General features: G+C 48.6%; 1 protein-coding gene across 2 annotated transcripts in view; it reads right to left on the reverse strand.

Annotated features, from left to right (window-relative positions):
• Positions 1-5,031: 5,031 nt before the first annotated feature.
• hmcn1 (hemicentin 1) overlaps positions 5,032-19,479 on the reverse strand; it is a 677,622-nt gene continuing 663,174 nt past the window's right edge. Inside the window, exons 106-107 of one of the 2 annotated variants that reach the window (XM_038794621.1) lie at positions 12,251-12,377; positions 5,032-5,835 (exon numbers count right to left, since the gene is read on the reverse strand). In XM_038794621.1, the coding sequence (XP_038650549.1) occupies positions 5,469-5,835; positions 12,251-12,377 (494 nt within the window). In that variant the 3' untranslated portion in view covers positions 5,032-5,468. The remainder of the gene's footprint in view (positions 5,836-12,250; positions 12,378-19,479) is intronic. The other variant, XM_038794624.1, reaches the window with a different exon arrangement.

A 19,479-nucleotide genomic window follows, 5' to 3' on the forward strand; every position in this document is an offset into this window, starting at 1 on the left:
AACCTGATCCTAGTCCATGCTCTGTAACAGAAGCCTCAGCCTCCTCCAAAGTGTCAAAATAATAGTCCCTTGAACCGAAGGTAAACACAGCCTCGCTGGGTATACCTCCAAACCACACATCACTTTTGTACGATGCCACTTTCGCCTTATTGAAGGCTATCTGCCTCCTCGCAAGCTTCGCTCCGACATCCTGATCAATTCTATCGAGGCCACCTTCCCATCGCGAAACAAGGTTCTCTGTGGGCCACTTCAGTATCTACTCCTCCTGGAAGCTGTGAAATCTGACTATAACCACTCTTGGTGGCACATTCGCCCGATGCTTCTGCGGAGTGTTCGATGGGCTCTGTCCAACTCTGGAGGAGATGCCTTGCATCCTTACTGAACACCTGTGAAAAATATGCAGTAGGATCCGGGCCCTCCACACCCTTCGGAAACCTCACGAGCTGAGGTTTTGCTCCCTCGACCCATTTTCCAGGTCATCCACCTTCGTCCTCAGATTCTTATTTTTCTCCGCCACCAATGGGATCTTGGCCTCCAGTGAGACAATTTGGTCATTGTCCCTCACCAGAGCCACCTCCACTCCCTTCAACACCTCGCCATGCTCCTTCAAAGCTTCCGATGTTCTCTCCAATTTTTCGCGGACAGGACCCAGCGCCTCCTCAATCGATTTACGGAGAGTGTTATACATCACTCTCCATTGCCTCTCGAAATGCTTTTCAAATTCCATAGCCAGTACCCCAGTTTTCCTGTCTGCCATGATTGGGACGGCCGCAACGTCCGGATGTGCCATCTTCCCTGCTGAGGCTCAATGCGAAACCTCCAAATCAGACAAAGAATTTCCACCCACAGACTTCTTAATTCCAGCCTTTTCTGATATACTTCAACAACAGGCTCCTTCTACTTTCATATGGGTAGAATTTGTCCACCAAAAAACTCTGGGAACCGGGCAAAAAGGGCCAACAACAAGTACACTGGTGCGAGCTACCTAGTGCATGACCTCCTCCTAATAAATGCGGTTTCATCCCAATTCGGGACAGATACATTAACCAATACCACCAACCTGCCACGCTGCCGGAAGTCTCCTCTGTCACTATAGAATGGTAACTAAAGGTGGTGTATATTGAGCGGACAGCCTGACACCTACCGTCAGAATTGTTAGGTGACTCATTCCATGGGCGGAATTCTCCGCTCCCGGCCGCTAAGGTTGGGAATCCTGATTGGGTGGAGAATTCCACATCGGCTAAAAGTGACTCTGATGGCAGGGAGCAGACCCATCTCCAGGACTGTTTCCCCACCCCCACCCTAGCAGGCTTCCCACCCCGTGCCAGCACGAACATGCAGACCCCCCCCCTGTTATGCACTGGCACCCGTCAGCGGGAATTCCACTGGGCCGGCTTTGGTGTGTGTATTGACAAGTGCTGTCCTGGCATGCTGGACCCCGAAGGAGAGGGGGTGGGTGGGGGGGGGGGGGGTCAAGGAGATTAGCCCATTGCTCAAGTGCCCCTCTGCGCTGAACGACAATGCGAAATGCATTCTGCAGTTAGAAAAGGGGAAGTGAAAGCATTTAGCATTTTTGAAGTAGCCAGCCTCTGTCAATCCGAACAAGGGTGTTTATGAACATTGATATTCCGCAATTGTGATATCTGACCATGCTCCACACTTCATGGACGTGAGGCTGGAGACGGGTGTTGTGTTTTGCTACTTCGGAAAACACAGGCTGCTACTTGATGCAGTCTTAACTAAAGGATGCTCCAGACTCTGAAATTAGTTCAACGTATTTATTGAATTGTTAACACAGTTCTCAAATGAGTTTGACTCTCTGCTAACCTAACTGTAGTAACTCAGTCTAACTGTACCAGCTTGCTCTCAGCCACCTGCCGGGGTGTGATGCTGCTGATCAACCCCGTCTAACTCTCTAGTTGCCTGTCTGTGGAAAGAGGCGGGGTGTGAGCGCCTCATCCCTTTTATAGTGTTTATGTCATGCCCCCTTGTAGTCATGCCACCTCTGAGTGTCCTGACTGCTCATTGGTTGTGTCCTATTCTGAGTGTTCATTGGTTGCATGTTTGCATATCATGACAATGGGCAGGGCCCAACGCCCCACATGGAGGTTGGACATCGCCCTACTAGCTGACAAGGCCTTCAATGAAAACATATCGCAGGCCATAGCAGAGTACACGGAGAACAACCAGAATGGGGAGGTCTCACCCTCCGCGTTCTGGGAAGCGCTAAAGGCCATAGTAAGAGGGGAAATTATTGCTTTCAAAGCGCGAAGAGATAGGGAGGAAAGGGCGGCTAGGCAGCAGCTGATTGACTCCATACAGGAGGTAGACCGTAAATACTCCGAGGCCCCGACCGTAGAGCTCCTGGCGGAGAGGAACGAGCTACAAAGGAACTTTGATCTGCTCTCCACCAGGAAAGCAGTGCTTCAACTCCGCCAGGCACATGGGACCCTATACGAACACGGAGACAAAGCCAGCCGCCTGCTGGCACACCAGCTGAGAAAGCAGGCAGGCACCAGAGAAATTGCACAAATCAAGGATATCAGAGGCACATTAGAAACAGAACCAGAAAAGATCAACAAAACCTTCAAGGCCTTCTACCAAGGGCTGTACACCTCAGAGCCCCAATGGGGGAGTGCGGGATGAAACGGTTCCTTGATGAACTGGACATATCAGTCGTGAGGGAGGGCAGAAAACAGGGCCTGGAAGCACCACTAGCACTGGGAGAGATCATGGACAGCATTAGCTCCATGCAGGCAGGGAAGGTGCCGAGACCAGATGGGTTCCCGTCGGACTTCTACAAAACATTTGTGACAGCACTGGCCCCGCACCTGCGGGAGATGTTCACAGACTCGCTAGCTAGGAGCACACTGCCACCCACGCTAGCACAGGCCTCAATCTCGCTGATACCGAAGAAAAATATAGACCCAAAGGAATATGGGTATATGGGAAGGAGAATCCAGGCAAAAGACAGGACGAACGGCTGGTGAACGTGAGATGACAACGGCAGCGAAATCCTTCCGGGAGAAGCAAGTGACAACACCAACACCAGATCCATTCGCGTATTGCCCTCTGTAATTGTTTCTCCGGCACCCAGGTGTATATCTACCTCCCCAGTTTCCCCCCCGCTCACAAACAGATGGCTACTTATGTGTTATAAATAATATTGCCAATTGTACAGAGTTGCTCCTGTTGAGCTGGTGCATAATACCCTACCCGTTATTTTATTTTAATTTTTATTATTTATTTATTTATTTTGGTATGTTTGTGTGTGCCCTTCTCCTAAATATATATATATATATATATATATATATATATAAATATACTTTGTTCAAAAATCCAATAAAAACATTTATAAAAAAAAGGAAACCATACCATAGAATTGAGGTTATTTCAGATGCAGTCAAGGGAAAGATAAACAAATAAACATCCTGGCAGCTGTGTTTAAGCTATCAATTAAAGGCTATAAAACTAAATATTTCAAAGGATCTCAGGGGATTTCAGAGATTTTTTTCAGTGTTGTGGGCTTTCCCAGGAAGGCTCTGACAAAAAGCAGCAGTTTTAAATGCATAGGGTTGAGGGAGCAGATTGAGGAAAGGGAAATTCTTCCTGGCTTGAACGTTCCGCCAAACTTCCTAATCTGCTCATCAGCTGTCAGGCAGAGCAGTTCAGAGTGAGAAGGCCACGTCAAAGTTTAAATAGGTCTGGCAAGGATGATGATTTTGAACGCAGGACTACTTGAGATCACCTGCCAAGAGTGATTTTCAGGTTTCCCAGGGTTGGAAGGAACAGTGCAGACAAGGGACTACCATCCCAGGGGAGGGTCCCGGGATTAATTCCTTATCCAAGCCCGAACCTACCCCCAGGACCCTTGGGATCCCTCCCTTTGCAGCCTGGCACCAGCAGAGGGGCACATGAGGAATGTGTTAAAAACTCCTTGATCTCCCCCTCAAAGTACAGTGTGTCAGGCTGTCATTGCCCGGTGTCAGTGCCATGGTACCATGCAGCAGTGCACCATTAACAATGTCAAGGCGCGGGGCCTGAAGAGGGGGTGGTTGGTTGGGGGGGGGGATCGGGCCATCCTCATGCGTGCGTGGGGTGGTGGTGACCCGTTATTCCCATGATGAGGGGGATGTTCCCCCCCCCCCTTGTCAGGGATTGGGGTGCTCCCCTGGTCAGTAGGAAGTTAACATTTTCATTGTGGGGGGGATGGAGGAAGGCGTCTCTGGACAAGAAATCGGGACGGCCATTCAAATGACAGCCCGAGACCAGAAAGCACTTGGAATCCGGCGTGTTCTCCGCTATGCATAATTTAGCACAGTAAAGGTCAGAGAATACCACCTCAGTGACGCTTTAGCGGCAATAGGACACCGTCCCAATTCTCCGCCGGCGGGAGCACCTGGTTTTGAACCGAAGAATCCCGCCTCATATCTTTTGTTTTAGGATTTGTCTGATTGTCTGTAATGTCCTGCATCCGTTTTGTACAAGTAGGAAATATTTAAACATTATTTTCCAAATTAAAAAATAATCTCGGTGAAGGTCTGAGAACCATGAGGAAGTGAACCACCACGATTGATGAAAGTAGAAGAGATAAAAGAAATGGTTAGGATATACCAATATCATGATTTAAAAGCATGCAAGTATAGAGAAAGGAAAATTTTAACCTTAATGATAAATATTTAATCATAAAGAAAAATGTGGAGCAGGAAGTGAGCATTAAAAAAAAAATCTAAATTAGGTTCCTAACGCTCAAATTATAGTTGTGGGATTTTCTGTGCAATCGGCAACGGAGCTGACTCCCATTGGCCGGCGGTCCTGCCATTGTCAACGGGGTTCACAATTAAATGCATCCCTCGCTGCCGAGAAACACATGGCGGGTTGCGCTGTCACCCGGACTGGAAGATCCAAAGAGCGTGAATGGTCGTAAAATTCTGGTCAATAATCCAATGAATACTTTACTAGCCTAAGGTCGATGCATTCGTTTTGATAAATGTTATCCCAGGATGGAAAAAATGAAGTGCTCACTTATCAGGAGGTTAGAAGGGTGTGATCTTTATTTTGTTATCTGATGTCACACTTCAGCCTTTTTGGGAAAAAAATAAATGAACCATAAGTAACTGCATAGAAAATACAGAGAATTGCACATATATACATTTCATAAAAATAGAATACATCTTGATATCTGACTCCCAGAACTTGTCATCTTCTTATACAGTGTATTGACTTGAAATGGCTGGTGGCTATTTGGTCTTTGGTTAAGCACTGCTGAGAATGATGATTTGTCTGCCTTGTTCAAACAACATGCCAGAACAGTGCCTGCTGTCCACAAGCTTCAGATATGCATACTGCCAAAACATAGCACCATTTTCACAAAACTGTATTAGACAATGGCAGATTTCAAATATTTGCATCCGGTGGTCCTGACTGCTACTTACTTGGGTGGATAAAAAAATATACTTGAAGTGCTTTTAGTATGGGTATGCAGACACTGCTATATAAACTATGAAAGTAGTCTGGTATTCAATATTTCCATCCACACTGTACGATGATGCTCGCACTTTCATCCTATATGTCTGAGGCTCTCTTAGTGGTCTAATTGTAAACACAACTCCTTTCAAGTTCTCATCTCTAATTGCAAAAGGTATCGTTGGGTCCTCATCAACCATGTAGAAAATTGTTCGGGGATGCATCACTCCATCGTGTGTGTAAGCCACGAGGCGGATAAGATCCTGGTTTGCAGCAATACCAAATGGAAGGGCAACAAGCTTGTACTCCAAGGCGTACGGACTGAGAGCACATTCGAGATCATTGGGTGGGCAGTTCTTCAGGCAAAATCTAAAATGCAAAAATTAATTTCAATTCGTGGCTTCATAAAGTAGATACAGCATGATGAAAATCTTTTCATATCGAACCAGAAAGACCCTACAGTCTCTGAAATTATTCCACGACTTCTGCATTCCCGACCCATTACGCACGTTGATCTCTCTTTTGTTCTCAGTTCTCAATAAAGATGTTGGGTTTAGTGTGAGATTGCGTCAATTAGAATTCTCAGTCTCCGAACTTATGGAAGGGGTATAATCGCCGGAAGTGAATGCGAGTTGTTTCTTTTTGAGAAAGGGAGTGTTGGAAGGAGTATTCAAACCAGGCCTACAATAGATCCGCAAAATACCATCGCCCCTGGATCAATTAGTTTTGTAAGATTTAAGCTTACACCATGTAAGCTGCAATAATATTGTATCTCAGATGAAAAAACTTAAATTGTAATTCAAAATGAGATAAAAACATTTTAAACACTTCAGGCAGGATTCTCTGGCCGCGCTCGCCCGGCGACTGGAAATTCCCATACGTGGTGATCTCTTGCGGTGGGCGCAGCTGAAGAATCTAGCCCTTCATCAATGAATGCTTACTTGTTTTATAAATTGTAAATTGCTGCTGACAGACAGCCCCATACATTATTCTTTCAATTCACTGAGCAAAGAGAAAGACAACAATTTTCTGCTTAATGGAGGACCCAATAGAAGAACCCAAACGGGGCTATGTCCCATGCCCGCGAGAAGATGGGCGCGAATCACTCTGGCCGTTCCTGGAGAAAGTCCAGAGTGATTCTCCGTTTTGAGGGGGCTTGCAGGGCCCTGGAGTACTCCACTCAGCTCCGGCTGCCGATACGAGGCCCTGCATTCCGGTCACGGGTCCGGGCATGCCGTCCTGGAGGACCCCCCCCCCGGTGACGGATTCCCCCGCCCCCCCACTTTGTCCGCAGCCACCAATCCGAGTGCCCGCCAGGTGGAACCATGAGGGAACACCACGCCGGCGGGAACTGGGCCAGTTGCCAGCTGAGAATCGCCGCCAGGGCCTCTTTCAATGGCCCCCGACCGGCGTCACGTTGACCGCGCACGTGGGTCTGCGCCTCATTCTCCACACCGGCGCCCAAGCGCGGTTTCGGCTCAGAGAATCCCGCCCTTTGGATTTGTTCTCTATTTTTAGATCTATATTGTAGTTATAAATATAATTCAATCAGGCTAGCAAACATTGAATGTCGTCAGAAATATCTGATGAAAAATAATGGGCGTGATTCTCCGGAAAGATTTCTCAATTTGGTATCGAGTGTGAACTCCCGCGAGCTTCCCAGCATTCGGCTCAGTGAGGTCGGCAATGCTATTCAATGTTAATTGGTCCACTTAACAAGGCGCCACTGCCTTCTTGCACAATTAAAGGATCGCCAGCCGATTTTCCAGAACTGTGCTCGCTAGCCCCCGCTAACAAGGTCGAGCAGCACATAAAAAGCTCTTGCACAGCCAACCTCAGCCAGCTCGCAGCAATGGCACCAAGATTCGGGGATGCAGACCCAGCCAGACCCCTCGACGCAGTGGAGGCCAGGAGGGATGTCCTGTACCCCGAGGGACCCGGAGGGTGAGCAATGGTGCCTGAGATGAGATGGCGGCTGTAAACTTTGGGGAGCATGACCAAGAGGACTGGCCTCAAGGCCGTAAAAAGGTCAACGACCTACACTGGGCAGCACGGGTGAGTAGACACCAACGCCCCCTCCCGAGACCTTTCCACCTCCAAGTGAGCATTCCCCCCTCGCAACTCCCCATGATGCCCACATCCCTCCCTTCACCCTCCCTCCAACACCTCCCAAACCTTCCTTCACAACTACCCCCAACCACTGTGAACCATGCATATGGCTTCACTCTCTCTTCAACATCCCCCCACTCTTCCTTCACTCCACCCACCCCCAACCCCACCACTCTGAACCACGCCTGTGGCTAGTGATGCCCTCTCTCTGTCTCCGCAGGAGATGCTATCCCACAATCGCCGGGAGAGGGCCCAGACTAGCGGAGGCGTTCCGGACTTAAGAGTAATGGGTCCTGGAGGTGATGGGGGTGGCCGAGGGCAGAGCAGTCACCAACGCAGAGGCTGGCAGATGCTGCAGAGGTGAGCATTCACGGGCCCCACCCAGAGGACCTGTCAAACGTGAGTTGTTACTGCCTTACTGACTGACCCATCTCCCCCACTGACCACATGTGTCCATTCTCCCACAGATCCTCCAGCCGATGGCGCCGGCCCATCCCAGGTGGCACCCTCTCCAGCCTCCCAGGAGAACACTTTGGAGAAGAGCTCCAAGGAAGACTGATCGATGCATCACAGCTGTCAGCCCCAAACTCCAGCAGCGCAGAAACACGCACCTCGGTGGGAAACGTTAGTGGTCAGGTTTCTGGGGCACAATCTGGTGAACACCACACAGCTGCTGATGCACATCAGGTGGGAGTAAGAACCCTCAGGTGAGACAGAAGTCGGAAGTCTGCTGGATCCCAGGAACCAGCTGGGCCCCACCCTGATGCTGAACCTCTGGTACTGGGTTACCTGGAGCTGATGGAGATGGTGTGATCAGGACATTCAGAGGGACATATCAGCATCACCCCAGCAGATCCATAGCTGCTTGGAGGAGTCCCAGAGGCTAGGGGCGCAGGAGATGGCGCTGGAAATGTATGGCACAGAGGCCAACACTGCTAGGGTGATGACTGCAATGGAGAGCCTGGGGCACGACGTCGGCAACATTAGTGAGGGTGGCCAAGCTGTCGCGCAGTCGATGACGGGCATGGCCGAGGGACTCGGCAGAATGTCCGACTCATTGGGGGATGTGACCAGTACCAGGCTGACCTAGATGAGGTTCCGGGGGACATGTCCCGCTCTCAGATGGGAATGGCCGATGTGCTGTGGAGCTTGTCCCAGTCACAGGTGGGCATTGCCGAAGCACAGCAGAGCAATGCAGATGAAGGTTATTGCTAATAGGGAATAGGGCAGCATGATAGCATAGTGGCTAGCACAGTAGCTTCACAGCTTCAGGGTCCCAGGTTCAATTCCCGGCTTAGGGTCACTGTGCGGAGTCTGCATGTTCTCCCAGTGTGTGTGTGGTTCCTCCGGGTGCTCCGGTTTCCTCCCACAGTCCAAAGATGTGTGGGTTAGATGATTGGCCATGCTAAAAATTGCCCTTAGTGTCCAAAAAAGCTTAAGTGGGGTTACTGGGTTATGGGGATAGGGTGGAGGTGTGGGCTTGGGTAGGGTGCTCTTTCCAAGGGCCGGCGCAAACTCGATGGACCAAATGGCCTCCTTCTGCACTGTAAATTCTATGATATCTATGATATCTCTGATACATGGCCCGCCCACCAACAGGAATACACTTGGATTGTGTGAAGTACTCAATCACGATTGCCCCTGGGATATTGGGACCGGTGCTGACGGAGATGTTTAATGAGGTAAGGGAAAGATGACCCAGATGATATCACAGGCCACGATTTTGCTTATCCCAAAATGGACAATAACCCAGAGCTATGTGGGTCTTACAGGCAGATTTCCATGTTGAACATAGACGCCAAACATTTGGCCAAAATTTTGTCCTCCAGGATTGAGGATTGTATACTGAACGTCATTGTGGAGGATCAGACGGGATTCGATAAGGGCAGGCAGCTGGTGGCCAATGTAAGAAGGCTGTTAAACGTGATCATGATGCCCCCGGAAAGTAGGAAGGTGGAGGTAGTGGTTGCAATGGATACGGAAAAGGCTTTTGACTAGGTTGAGCGGGATTATTTATGGGAGGTTCTGGGGCGGTTCGGATTTGGGAGGGACTTTATTGACTGGATCAGGTTGCTGTACCAGGCTCCTGTGGCAAGTGAACAGACAAACAGGACAACTCGGACTATTTTAGACTGCACCGGGGGATGAGACAGGGATGCCCCCTCTCCCCACTGCTGTTTGCACTGGCTATAGAGCCGCTGGCAATTGCTCTGAGGGCCTCAAGGGGCTGGTCTGAAGGAGGGGGTGGAGCACAGAGTCTCACTGTATGCAGACAAGCTGCTTCTGTATGTTTCAGATCCAATTGAGGGGATGGAAGAAATCATGGGAATTTTGGGGGAATTCGGCCAGTTTTCAGGATACAAGCTTAATATGAGGAAGAGCGAGATGTTTGTGGTCCAGGGGAGGGGTCAGGAGAGGTGTCTGGGGGAACTGCCGTTTAGATTGGTTGGGGACAGTTTCAGGTACCCGAGTATCCACGTGGCAAGGGATTGGGACAGGCTACATAAATTGAACTTGGCGCGGTTGGTGGATCAGATGAAAGATGATTTCCGGAGATGAAATGAAATGAAATGAAAATCGCTTATTGTCACGAGTAGGCTTCAATGAAGTTACTGTGAAAAGCCCCTAGTCGCCACATTCCGGCGCCTGTCCGGGGAGGCTGGTATGGGAATCGAACCATGCTGCTGGCCTGCTTGGTCTGCTTTAAAAGCCAGTGATTTAGCCGAGTGAGCTAAACCAGCCCCAATGGGATGCGCCCCCGTTGCCTCTAGCTGGGAGAGTCTAAACGGTGAAAATGACGGTCCTCCCGAGACTCCTGTTTGTATTTCAATGTCTCCCCATCTTCATCCCGCGGTCCTTTTTAAAGCGGATCAATAAAGTTATTGCGGGCTTCGTATGGGGGGGCGGGTAGTTAGGTCCACGCAAGTAAGGAAGGTAATGCTGGAGCGGAGTCGGGGAGAGAAGGGGTTGGCGCTGGCGAACTTTAGCAATTATTACTGGGCAGCTAACATAGCCATAATTAGGAAGTGGTTGGTGGGGGTGGGGGGTAACGTCGGTATGGATGCATATAGAGGCGGCTTCTTGCAAGGGCACAAGTTTGGAACGCTGGTAACTGCGCCTCTGCCAATCCCGCCGTCACAGTACTCCACCAGCCCCGTGGTGGTGCCGGCCCGGAGAGTCTGGGGGCAATGGAGGAGACATGTGGGAGCATCCGTCTGGTCCCCAATCTGTGATAATCACTGGTTTGTCCCGGGGAGGATGGATGGGGAGTTCCGAATATGGTGGAGAGCGGGGATTGAGAGGATGGGGGGACTTGTTTATAGAGGGGAGCTTTCCGAGTATCAGGGCACTGGAGGAGAAGTTTGCATTGGCGGGGGGAAACGAATTTCGATATCTGCAGGTGCGGGACTTTCTGCGTAGACAGGTACCAACATTCCCACTCATGCCGCTAAAGGGGGATTCAGGACAGGGTAGTTTCCAGAGGATGGATAGGAGAGGAGAGCATTTCTGACATTTATAAGGAACTTATGGGGTCAGAGGAGACACAGACTGAGAAGCTGAAGCGAAAGTGGGAGGAGCTGGGGGGTGAGCTAGAGGAGGGCCTTTGGGCGGACGCATTGAGTAGAGTCAACGCGACTGCAACTTGTGCCAGACTCAGCCTGATTCAATTCAAGGTTGTTCACCGGGCCCACATGACAGTGGCTCGGATGAGCAGTTTCTTTGGGGTGGAAGACAGGTGCGCAAAATGTGCGGGAGGACCAGCGAACCATGCCCACATGTTCTGGGCATGTCCAAAGCTGAGGGGATTTTGGCAGGGGTTTGCTGACGTCATGTCCAAGGTAATAAAAATGAGGGTGGCATTGAGTCCAGTGGTGGCGATTTTCAGGGTGTCGCAGGATCCGGGAATCTAGGAGGAGAAAGAGGCAGACGTTCTGGCCTTTGCTTCCCTGGTAGCCCGGAGACAGATATTATTAGCATGGAGGGACTCAAAGCCCCCGAAGTCGGAGACCTGGCTATCGGACATGGCTAGCTTTCTCTGTCTGGAGAAAATTAAGTTCGCTTCGAGGGGGTCACTGTTGTGGTTCGCCATTCATCGACTTCTTCGCGGAGAATTAATCGTCAGCAGAGGGGGCGGAAGGTGGGGGGAGGGAGGGTTAGGTTAGCGTAGATTAGGGGGTTAATTAATGGTGGGACCTGTTGGGGAGGGAGGTGGTATTTGCACTATGTTTATATTTTCATGTACATTGTTTATATTGCTCTGTTGCTTCACAGCGCCAGGGACCCGTGTTCAATTCTCGGCTTGGGTCATGGTCTGTGCGGAGTCTGCGTGAGTTTCCTCCGGGCATTCCAGTTTCCTCACACAAGTCCCAAAAGACGTGCTTGTTAGGTGAATTGGACATTCTGAATTCTCCATCTGTGCACCCGAACAGGCACCGGGGTGTGGCGACGAGGGGCTTTTCACAGTAACATAATTTGCAGTGTTAATGTAAGCCTACTTGTGACACGAATAATGATTCTTATTATTATTAAATGCAATGGGAAATAATTTTGTGAATTGGCACTCTCTGCTTAGATCCGGAAACACTTTTTAATTTACAGTTAAATGTGCATTAACCAGGGAAGCTGAAAAATAACATCAGTATTAGAACAGAGCTGGTGGTGTTGGTAAACTTACCCAGTGCCTGGATCTCGCTGGTATTTGGGTGGACAAGGAGTGTCTATGCACTGGTAGCTCCCTCTCATGTTAAAGCACATGTGGTTTGCTCCACAGTGGATGTTTTGCTCCAAACACTCATCAACATCTGGATAATTTAGGGACAAAATAAATATTATTACAATTGTGGCCATATATTTGCACTTCTTTTGACATTTAAAATTTGAGTGCCTTTTTTCAAGACTTCAAAGAAAATAAATGAACAAATTGTTTTTTTGCAATTAACACAAAGATACTGCCAATGTTAGAAACCTGAATAAAGAGAAAACGCTGGAAATGTTCATAGGGTCAGGCCAGATCTGTGGAGAGGGAAACAGATAATGGGTGCAAGTGCCCGAGCAGGAAGGTCTTCTTGAAGCCAGCTCACTGTATGTCAGCCTGCCCTCAACCATAAAGCACTGTGGGTGGGCTAAATTGGGTAACAGTGGGACCTTTAACCCTTCACTAGCTTGGAGGTCCCAGCTTTGTGAGTTGCCGGTCAAGCCCCCGGCATGTCAAGAGCACAGTAGTGGTGGTGCCAGAACTGCAACTAGACCCAAGAAGAAGGCCCAACAGATCCTTGAGTGAGTCTGAGGTTCTGGGCCAGCTTTGGAAGGGGTGTAGGGGAAGTGGGGAACGGGTGTTTTTTGGAGAGCAGGCAGGTAAGGAGGAAAGGGAGTGTGCCCCCAATGCGCAAAGGGTAGTCCCTGAGATAGTCACCTCCTTCCTTCCTTTCCACCATTTCAGAAACATTTTTTAAACAAATGGCCTGCCCCCTCCCTAGCATATGATGTGGGCAATTATCAGGGTCAGTTGTGTTATGTGCCAGGGTTTAGAGAACCCCAAAGTGTATCATGGAGTTCACCTGACCCACAACTTTTAATAGATTGTGGTATGGGGAGCACACGGCCCACTCTACAGGTGTGGTACAGCAGAAATGGAAAAGTATTTTTAAAAACAAAACAATGTTTATTCTGTGAACTCAAGTTAACCTTTTTAAAACATAGTGAACATCTTAGCAACCATCAATTCAAATACAACCCCCAAAGAATACAACATTAAGTAATTCTTCATAACTTCCCAAACAACATCCAGAAGACCAAAGAAACACCTTTTAACAGAAGCACAATAGGTTGACATTCACTATCGAGAACATTCATAATTCTGAATTCACCAAATGATCAAGAGATAGTCTTTTCATGGCAGAGAGATCAACAGTACAGGCTTCAGCTCCAACACTGAAAACTAAACTAAAACACACCCTGCAGCAAACAGCCTAAAACGAAAGTAAAAGCTGACAGACAGCCCAGCTCCACCCACACTCTGACCTCACTGATAAACACCCATTTCTTAAAGGTACATTTCTTAAAGGTACATTTCTTAAACACCCATTTCTTAAAGGTATTATCACATGACAATTGGCTTGTTAACAAGTTCAATTGACCCTTAATTTTTTAAAAACATGGCGGGAGGACTGTTGATTTCACCTACGTGTGAACTCAGGGGTGGGTACGGTGGTGATAGACTGAGCAGGTGCATGTCAAATCCCGCCCAAGGAGTCAATGACCTCTCATTAGACTGTACTGCGACCTGAACTGCTGAGTATTTCCAACATTTTCAGTTTTATTTGGAACGCTTCCATTCGCCTCAGCTGCTAGGCAAAATCTGACAAAAACTAAGCTCCCCATAGTTATTTCGTGATCCCAGCAGTAAAGGACATGCGGATAGCCAATAGTTGAGAACAGGAATGAGCTGAATGGCGATGTCTCCTGCATAGTTGAACTGGCAGTGCTTGATGCCCAGGTTTTTTTTAATAAACAATTTTAATGAGGTATTTTTTGGCATTGTAAACAGTAGAATTACAGAACGTGAAAACAAAAGGACTGTACAATAAACAAAGTACACAGTACAATTGCCCTAACCCTTCCTACCCAGATCTGCCTAATTGACCCCCTAAACTACATTCCCCTAACCCTCCCCCTCGGCCCCCCCTGCTGATGATTAATTCTCCGCAAAGAAGTCAATGAATGGCTGCCACCTCCGGACGAACCCTAACAACGACCCTCTCAAGGCGAACTTGATTTTCTCCAAGCCCAGGAAACCCGCCATGTCTGACAGCCAGGCTTCCGACGTCGCGGGCTTTGACTCCCTCCAAGCTAGAAGGATCCGTCTCCGGGCTACCAGGGAAGCAAAGGCCAAAATGTCGACCTCTTTCTCCCCCTGGACTTCCGGAGCCTCTGAAACCCCAAAAACCGCTACCTCCGGACCCATTGCCACCCTTATGTTCAATACTCTAGACATGAAGTCCTCGAACCCCTGCCAGTATCTCCTAAGTTTTGGACACGCCCTAAACATGTGGACATGGTCTGCTGGTCCTCTCAGACACTTTACACACCTGTCCTCTACACCGAAGAATCTGCTCATCCGGGACACTGTCATGTGGGCTCAGTGGACGGCCTTAAACTGAATCAGGCTGAACCTGGCACATGTTGCAGTCCCATTAACCCTGCTCAGCGCGTCTACCCACAGGCCTTCCCCAATCTCCCCTCCCAACTCCTCCTCCCATTTATGCCTCAGCTCCTCAGTCTGGAACTCCTCCTCCCCCATGAGCTCCTTGTAAATATCCAAGATACTTCCCGCCCCCACCCATCCTCCAGACACTACCCTATCTTGGATCCCCCTTCGTGGCAAGAGTGGAAAAGATGGCACCTGCCTGCGCAAAAAGTCCCGCACCTGAATATACCGGAATTCATTCCCCCTCGTCAACCCAAACTTGTCTTCCAGCACCCTCAAGCCAGGGAAGCTGCCTTCCAAGAACAGATCTCACATCTGCTCAATCCCCACCCTCCGCCATACCCGAGACCCCCCGTCCAACCTCCTCTGAGCAAACCGATGGTTGTCACATATTGGGGACCAGACCGATCCTCCTGTTGCTCCCACATGCCTCCTCCACTGTCCCCAGATCTGAAGGGCCGCCACCACTACAGGACAGGTGGAGAAGCACGCTGATGGAAACGGCAGAGGCGCAGTCACCAACGCCCCCAGACTGGTACCCCTACATGAGGCTGCCCCCACTCGCTCCCAAGTCGACTTCACACCCCCCCCCCCCCCCCCCCCCCCCCCACCACCACCCACTTCTTTATCATGGCTATGTTAGCCGCCCAATAATAGTTGTTGAAATTCGGCAGTGCAAATCTCCCTTCCCCCCCCCGGTTCCGCTCGAGCATCACCCTCTTTACTCGCGGGGACTTGCCCGCCCATACAAAGCCCAAAATGATCTTGCTTACCCTCTTAAAAAAAGGAACGTGGAATGAAAATGGGGAGACACTGAAACACGAATAAGGACCTCGGGAGGACCGTCATTTTAACTGTCTGAACTCTCCCAGCTAACCACAGCGGGAGCGCATCCCACCTCCGGAACTCCCCTCGCATTTGATCTACTGGCCGGGACAGTTTCAGCTTGTGTTGACCCTATTCCCGCGCCACTTGAATTCCCAGGTATCTGAAACTGTTCCCAACTAGCCGGAACGGCAGCTCCCTCAGCCGGTCCCCTTGGCCCCTCTCCTGAACTACAAACATTTTACTTTTTATCATATTCAATTTGTACCCCGAAAACCGGTTGAATTCCCCCAAGGTCGCCATGATTCCATCCATCCCTGCCATTGGGTCCGAAACGTACAAAAGCAGGTCATCTGCTTGCAATGAAACTCTATGCTCCACCCCCCCCCCCCCCCCCCCCCCAAACCCCCACCGGAACCAGCCCCTTCCAACTCCCTGAAGCACTCAGAGCAATTGCCAGCCGCTCTATAGCTAGCGCAAACAGCAGTGGGGAGAGGGGGCACCCCTGTCTCGTCCAACGGTGCAGTCTGAAATAGTCGGAAGTTGTCCTGTTTGTCCTCACACTCGCCTCCGGGGCCTGATATAACAGCCTGACCCAGTCGATGAAACCCACCCCAAATCCAAACCGTCCCAGCACCTCCCATAAGTAGTCCCACTCTACCCGGTCAAATGCTTTCTTTGCGTCCATAGCTACCACTATCTCCACCTCCTTTCCCTCCGGGGCATCATGATCACATTGAGCAATCTTCTTATATACGCCCCCAGTTGCCTACCTTTAACGAACCCTGTTTGGTCCTCTCTAATAGCACTCGGCACACAATCCTCAATCCTAGTCGCCAAAAGCTTTTCCAGCAGTTTGGCATCCACGTTAAGAACATAGAACATAGAACAGTACAGCACAGAACAGGCCCTTCGGCCCTCGATGTTGTGCCGAGCAATGATCACCCTACTTAAACCCACATACCCGTAACCCAACAATCCCCCCATTAACCTTACACTACGGGCAATTTAGCATGGCCAATCCACCTAACCCCGCACATCTTTGGACTGTGGGAGGAAACCGGAGCACCCGGAGGAAACCCACGCACACACGGGGAGGACGTGCAGACTCCACACAGACACTGACCCAGCCGGGAATCGAACCTGGGACCCTGGAGCTGTGAAGCATTGATGCTAACCACCAAGCTACCGTGAGGCCCCTGCCAGTTAAGAAGGGAGATCGGCCAATAAAACCCACATGGCTCCGGGTTCTTATCCCGTTTTAAAATCAAGGAGATGGTAGCCAGCGACATCGTCTGGGGAAGCTGCCCTCTGTCCCTTGTTGATGTTCAGGTTTACACATGAAGCCTGTCCACATGACTGTGAGACAGATGGGTGACTATTTCTTCTGGCTTGTACTCATATACAAATCAGCACAGCAAAGGATCAAAACAAAAATGTATTTTTTTAAAGTCAGGAAATGAGACCCTGTGACCTAAAATGTACTATGTAGTTGAATCTATCTAACTGTGGCTACTTCCAGAACACTGAAGTCAAACAGAGAACAATTGTAACTGCTTGTAAATTTCAAGCTCTAAGTTGATGGCTGTTTGGCAATTCTGAAAAATGTATGTATATTAGATAGATGCCTATCTATAAATTATAATCATAGCAATGCTGATTTATATTCCTGTTAGTGTTCATTTACAACACAGGAAAAGGCTGTTCATCTCAACAGGTCCATACCGATGCTTATGAGCCTCTTCTCACACTTCTCCTGATCCTATCAATAGATCATTCTATTCCTTTCTCCCTCAATTGATTCTCTAGTTTTCTCCCAAATGAATCTATGCCTCAGATACTTCTTGTTGTAGCACGTTTCACATTCTTTTTAATCTCTAAGAGTCAAGGTTCTGCTAATTCCCTGCCAGATTTATTACTGATTATCTTATGACTCTAGCTTCTGGTTATGATCTCATTTGCAAGTGGAGAAGTCTTCTCCATGTCTACCCTTTCATATTCTTAAGATTTCAATCAGGTCACTCCCCAGTCTTCCCTTTTCCAGAGAAAGTGTTCCAGCCAGTTCATTGTGACATTATGGGTAAAACTCAGTTCTGATATGGTTTGAGAACATCTTTTTTGCACCTCCTGCAATACCTTCTAAATCCATTTTTTCTAAACTGTAAATCAGAACAGTTTACTGGATTCCATGTGGCCTAATCAAGGTTCTATAAAAGTTTAACATAACTTTTGAATTCTAGAAATAGCCTTTAGAAATCTGTGTTGCTACTTTTGATGATCGTATTGATGATAACGGTATTCCCAGATCGCGCTTTCCTCCAGCTCACTCAGATATGCAAGGTGAAATTACTTGCTGCGAGCAAGTTGCTAGAAAATAGGCAGACTGTTATATGCTGTGCCAGTTTTTATTGTCTCTTGACTTGGAAAATATTGTCAATTTTTAAAATTTCAAACCATTTAAATGCAACAGAGAGACTCGGAAATGAGTCTCCAAAAGAGAGTTTGGACTCTCACCCTATGAGCTTCAGTGGAAAAGATATCAGGTGCATTGAAAGAATTAGCTGCTGATTTGCTGTGAGCACATTCTGCACTGCTGGCATAGACTAATTTCACCCTCTGAAGGAGTATGTGGCCTCCTTATTCTTCCCACCAAAATTTACTGCTTTACATTTATCTAAGTTGAAACTAATTACGTGCTTATTCTGAGGTTTACTTATCTTCCTGTATTTTGTTGTAGTGCTCTTCTGTATTAATCACTCCTCCCACTTTGCAAATTTGAACCCTCGAGTTCACATAAATAGTGAAAGGCATTAGTCCTAGCATTGATCCCAGTATAACACCACTTATCAGCATTGCCAATGTGAGTAACTAGCTTTAACTTTTACTCACTTTTCGATTTGTAGCTAGTTTATTGCTGTCCATTCTATTGTTTGCCTCCTGACTCTACCGGCAGAATTTTGAGGTCTGGGTCAGAAACCCGCCATTAGGGTCAAATGGATGACCTAATCCACGTTGTGTGGGGGACAGTCCCGCAGTAGTAATGTTCCCTGAATCGGCCAATGGCTAGAGGACACACTTACAATTCAATAAAGGACAGTGGACAGGCTTTCAAAGCTGGAGGACCAATGGGAGGCCCTTCAGTTCAGAAGGCCTGCCTATTCAGACGAAAATGAAAAATGAAATGAAAATCACTTATTGTCACAAGTAGGCTTCAATTAAGTTATTGTGAAAAGCCCCTAGTCGCCACATGAGACCAAAGCCATCTCCATCCCGAGGAGCCACCTCAGCAACTTTTAAATTAAAAACTAGTCAACATGTTTGAGGAGAAAATCTTTTGTAGGTTGGCCTCTAACTGCAACGGTGGCCTGGGAGGGCCTCAAGGGCAGCTTTGGAGTGTTGTCCCCTGGTCTACTGCCAGGAAGCTGTTCCAGCCAGCAGGCCCAGTTCCTGATGTTGTGGGGACCAGCCAACCCACAGGAGAATTCCTCTTTTAATTGGCCATTGAATTACCCGAATTGGCTAGTGCCATGGGTAGTTCTTGCTAACCTCCCACTTCCAGGAAATTGGCCAGTTTGGGGAGGGGGGGGGGGGGGGGGTGCTGGCCAGCTGCCTGAATTATTGTGTCTTCCCGCCTTAAATTCAGCCCCGCGTTTCCAGACCATAGTCATGAGCTTCTTTGGAAATTCAAATATATTACATCTACTACATTACCGTGATCTACCCTTTCTGTTACTTTTTCAAATAATTCAATAAGGTCAAGCATGACCTTCCCTTTTGGAATCCGTACTGACTAATCTTTATTTATATTTTTGGTTTTGTCTTTCTTCAACATTATTAAGATGTAGCTGTAACGGACACACGGTTTTGAACAC

The sequence above is a fragment of the Scyliorhinus canicula genome, chromosome 4 (assembly GCF_902713615.1).
Source record: "Scyliorhinus canicula chromosome 4, sScyCan1.1, whole genome shotgun sequence".
NCBI lineage: Eukaryota > Metazoa > Chordata > Chondrichthyes > Carcharhiniformes > Scyliorhinidae > Scyliorhinus > Scyliorhinus canicula.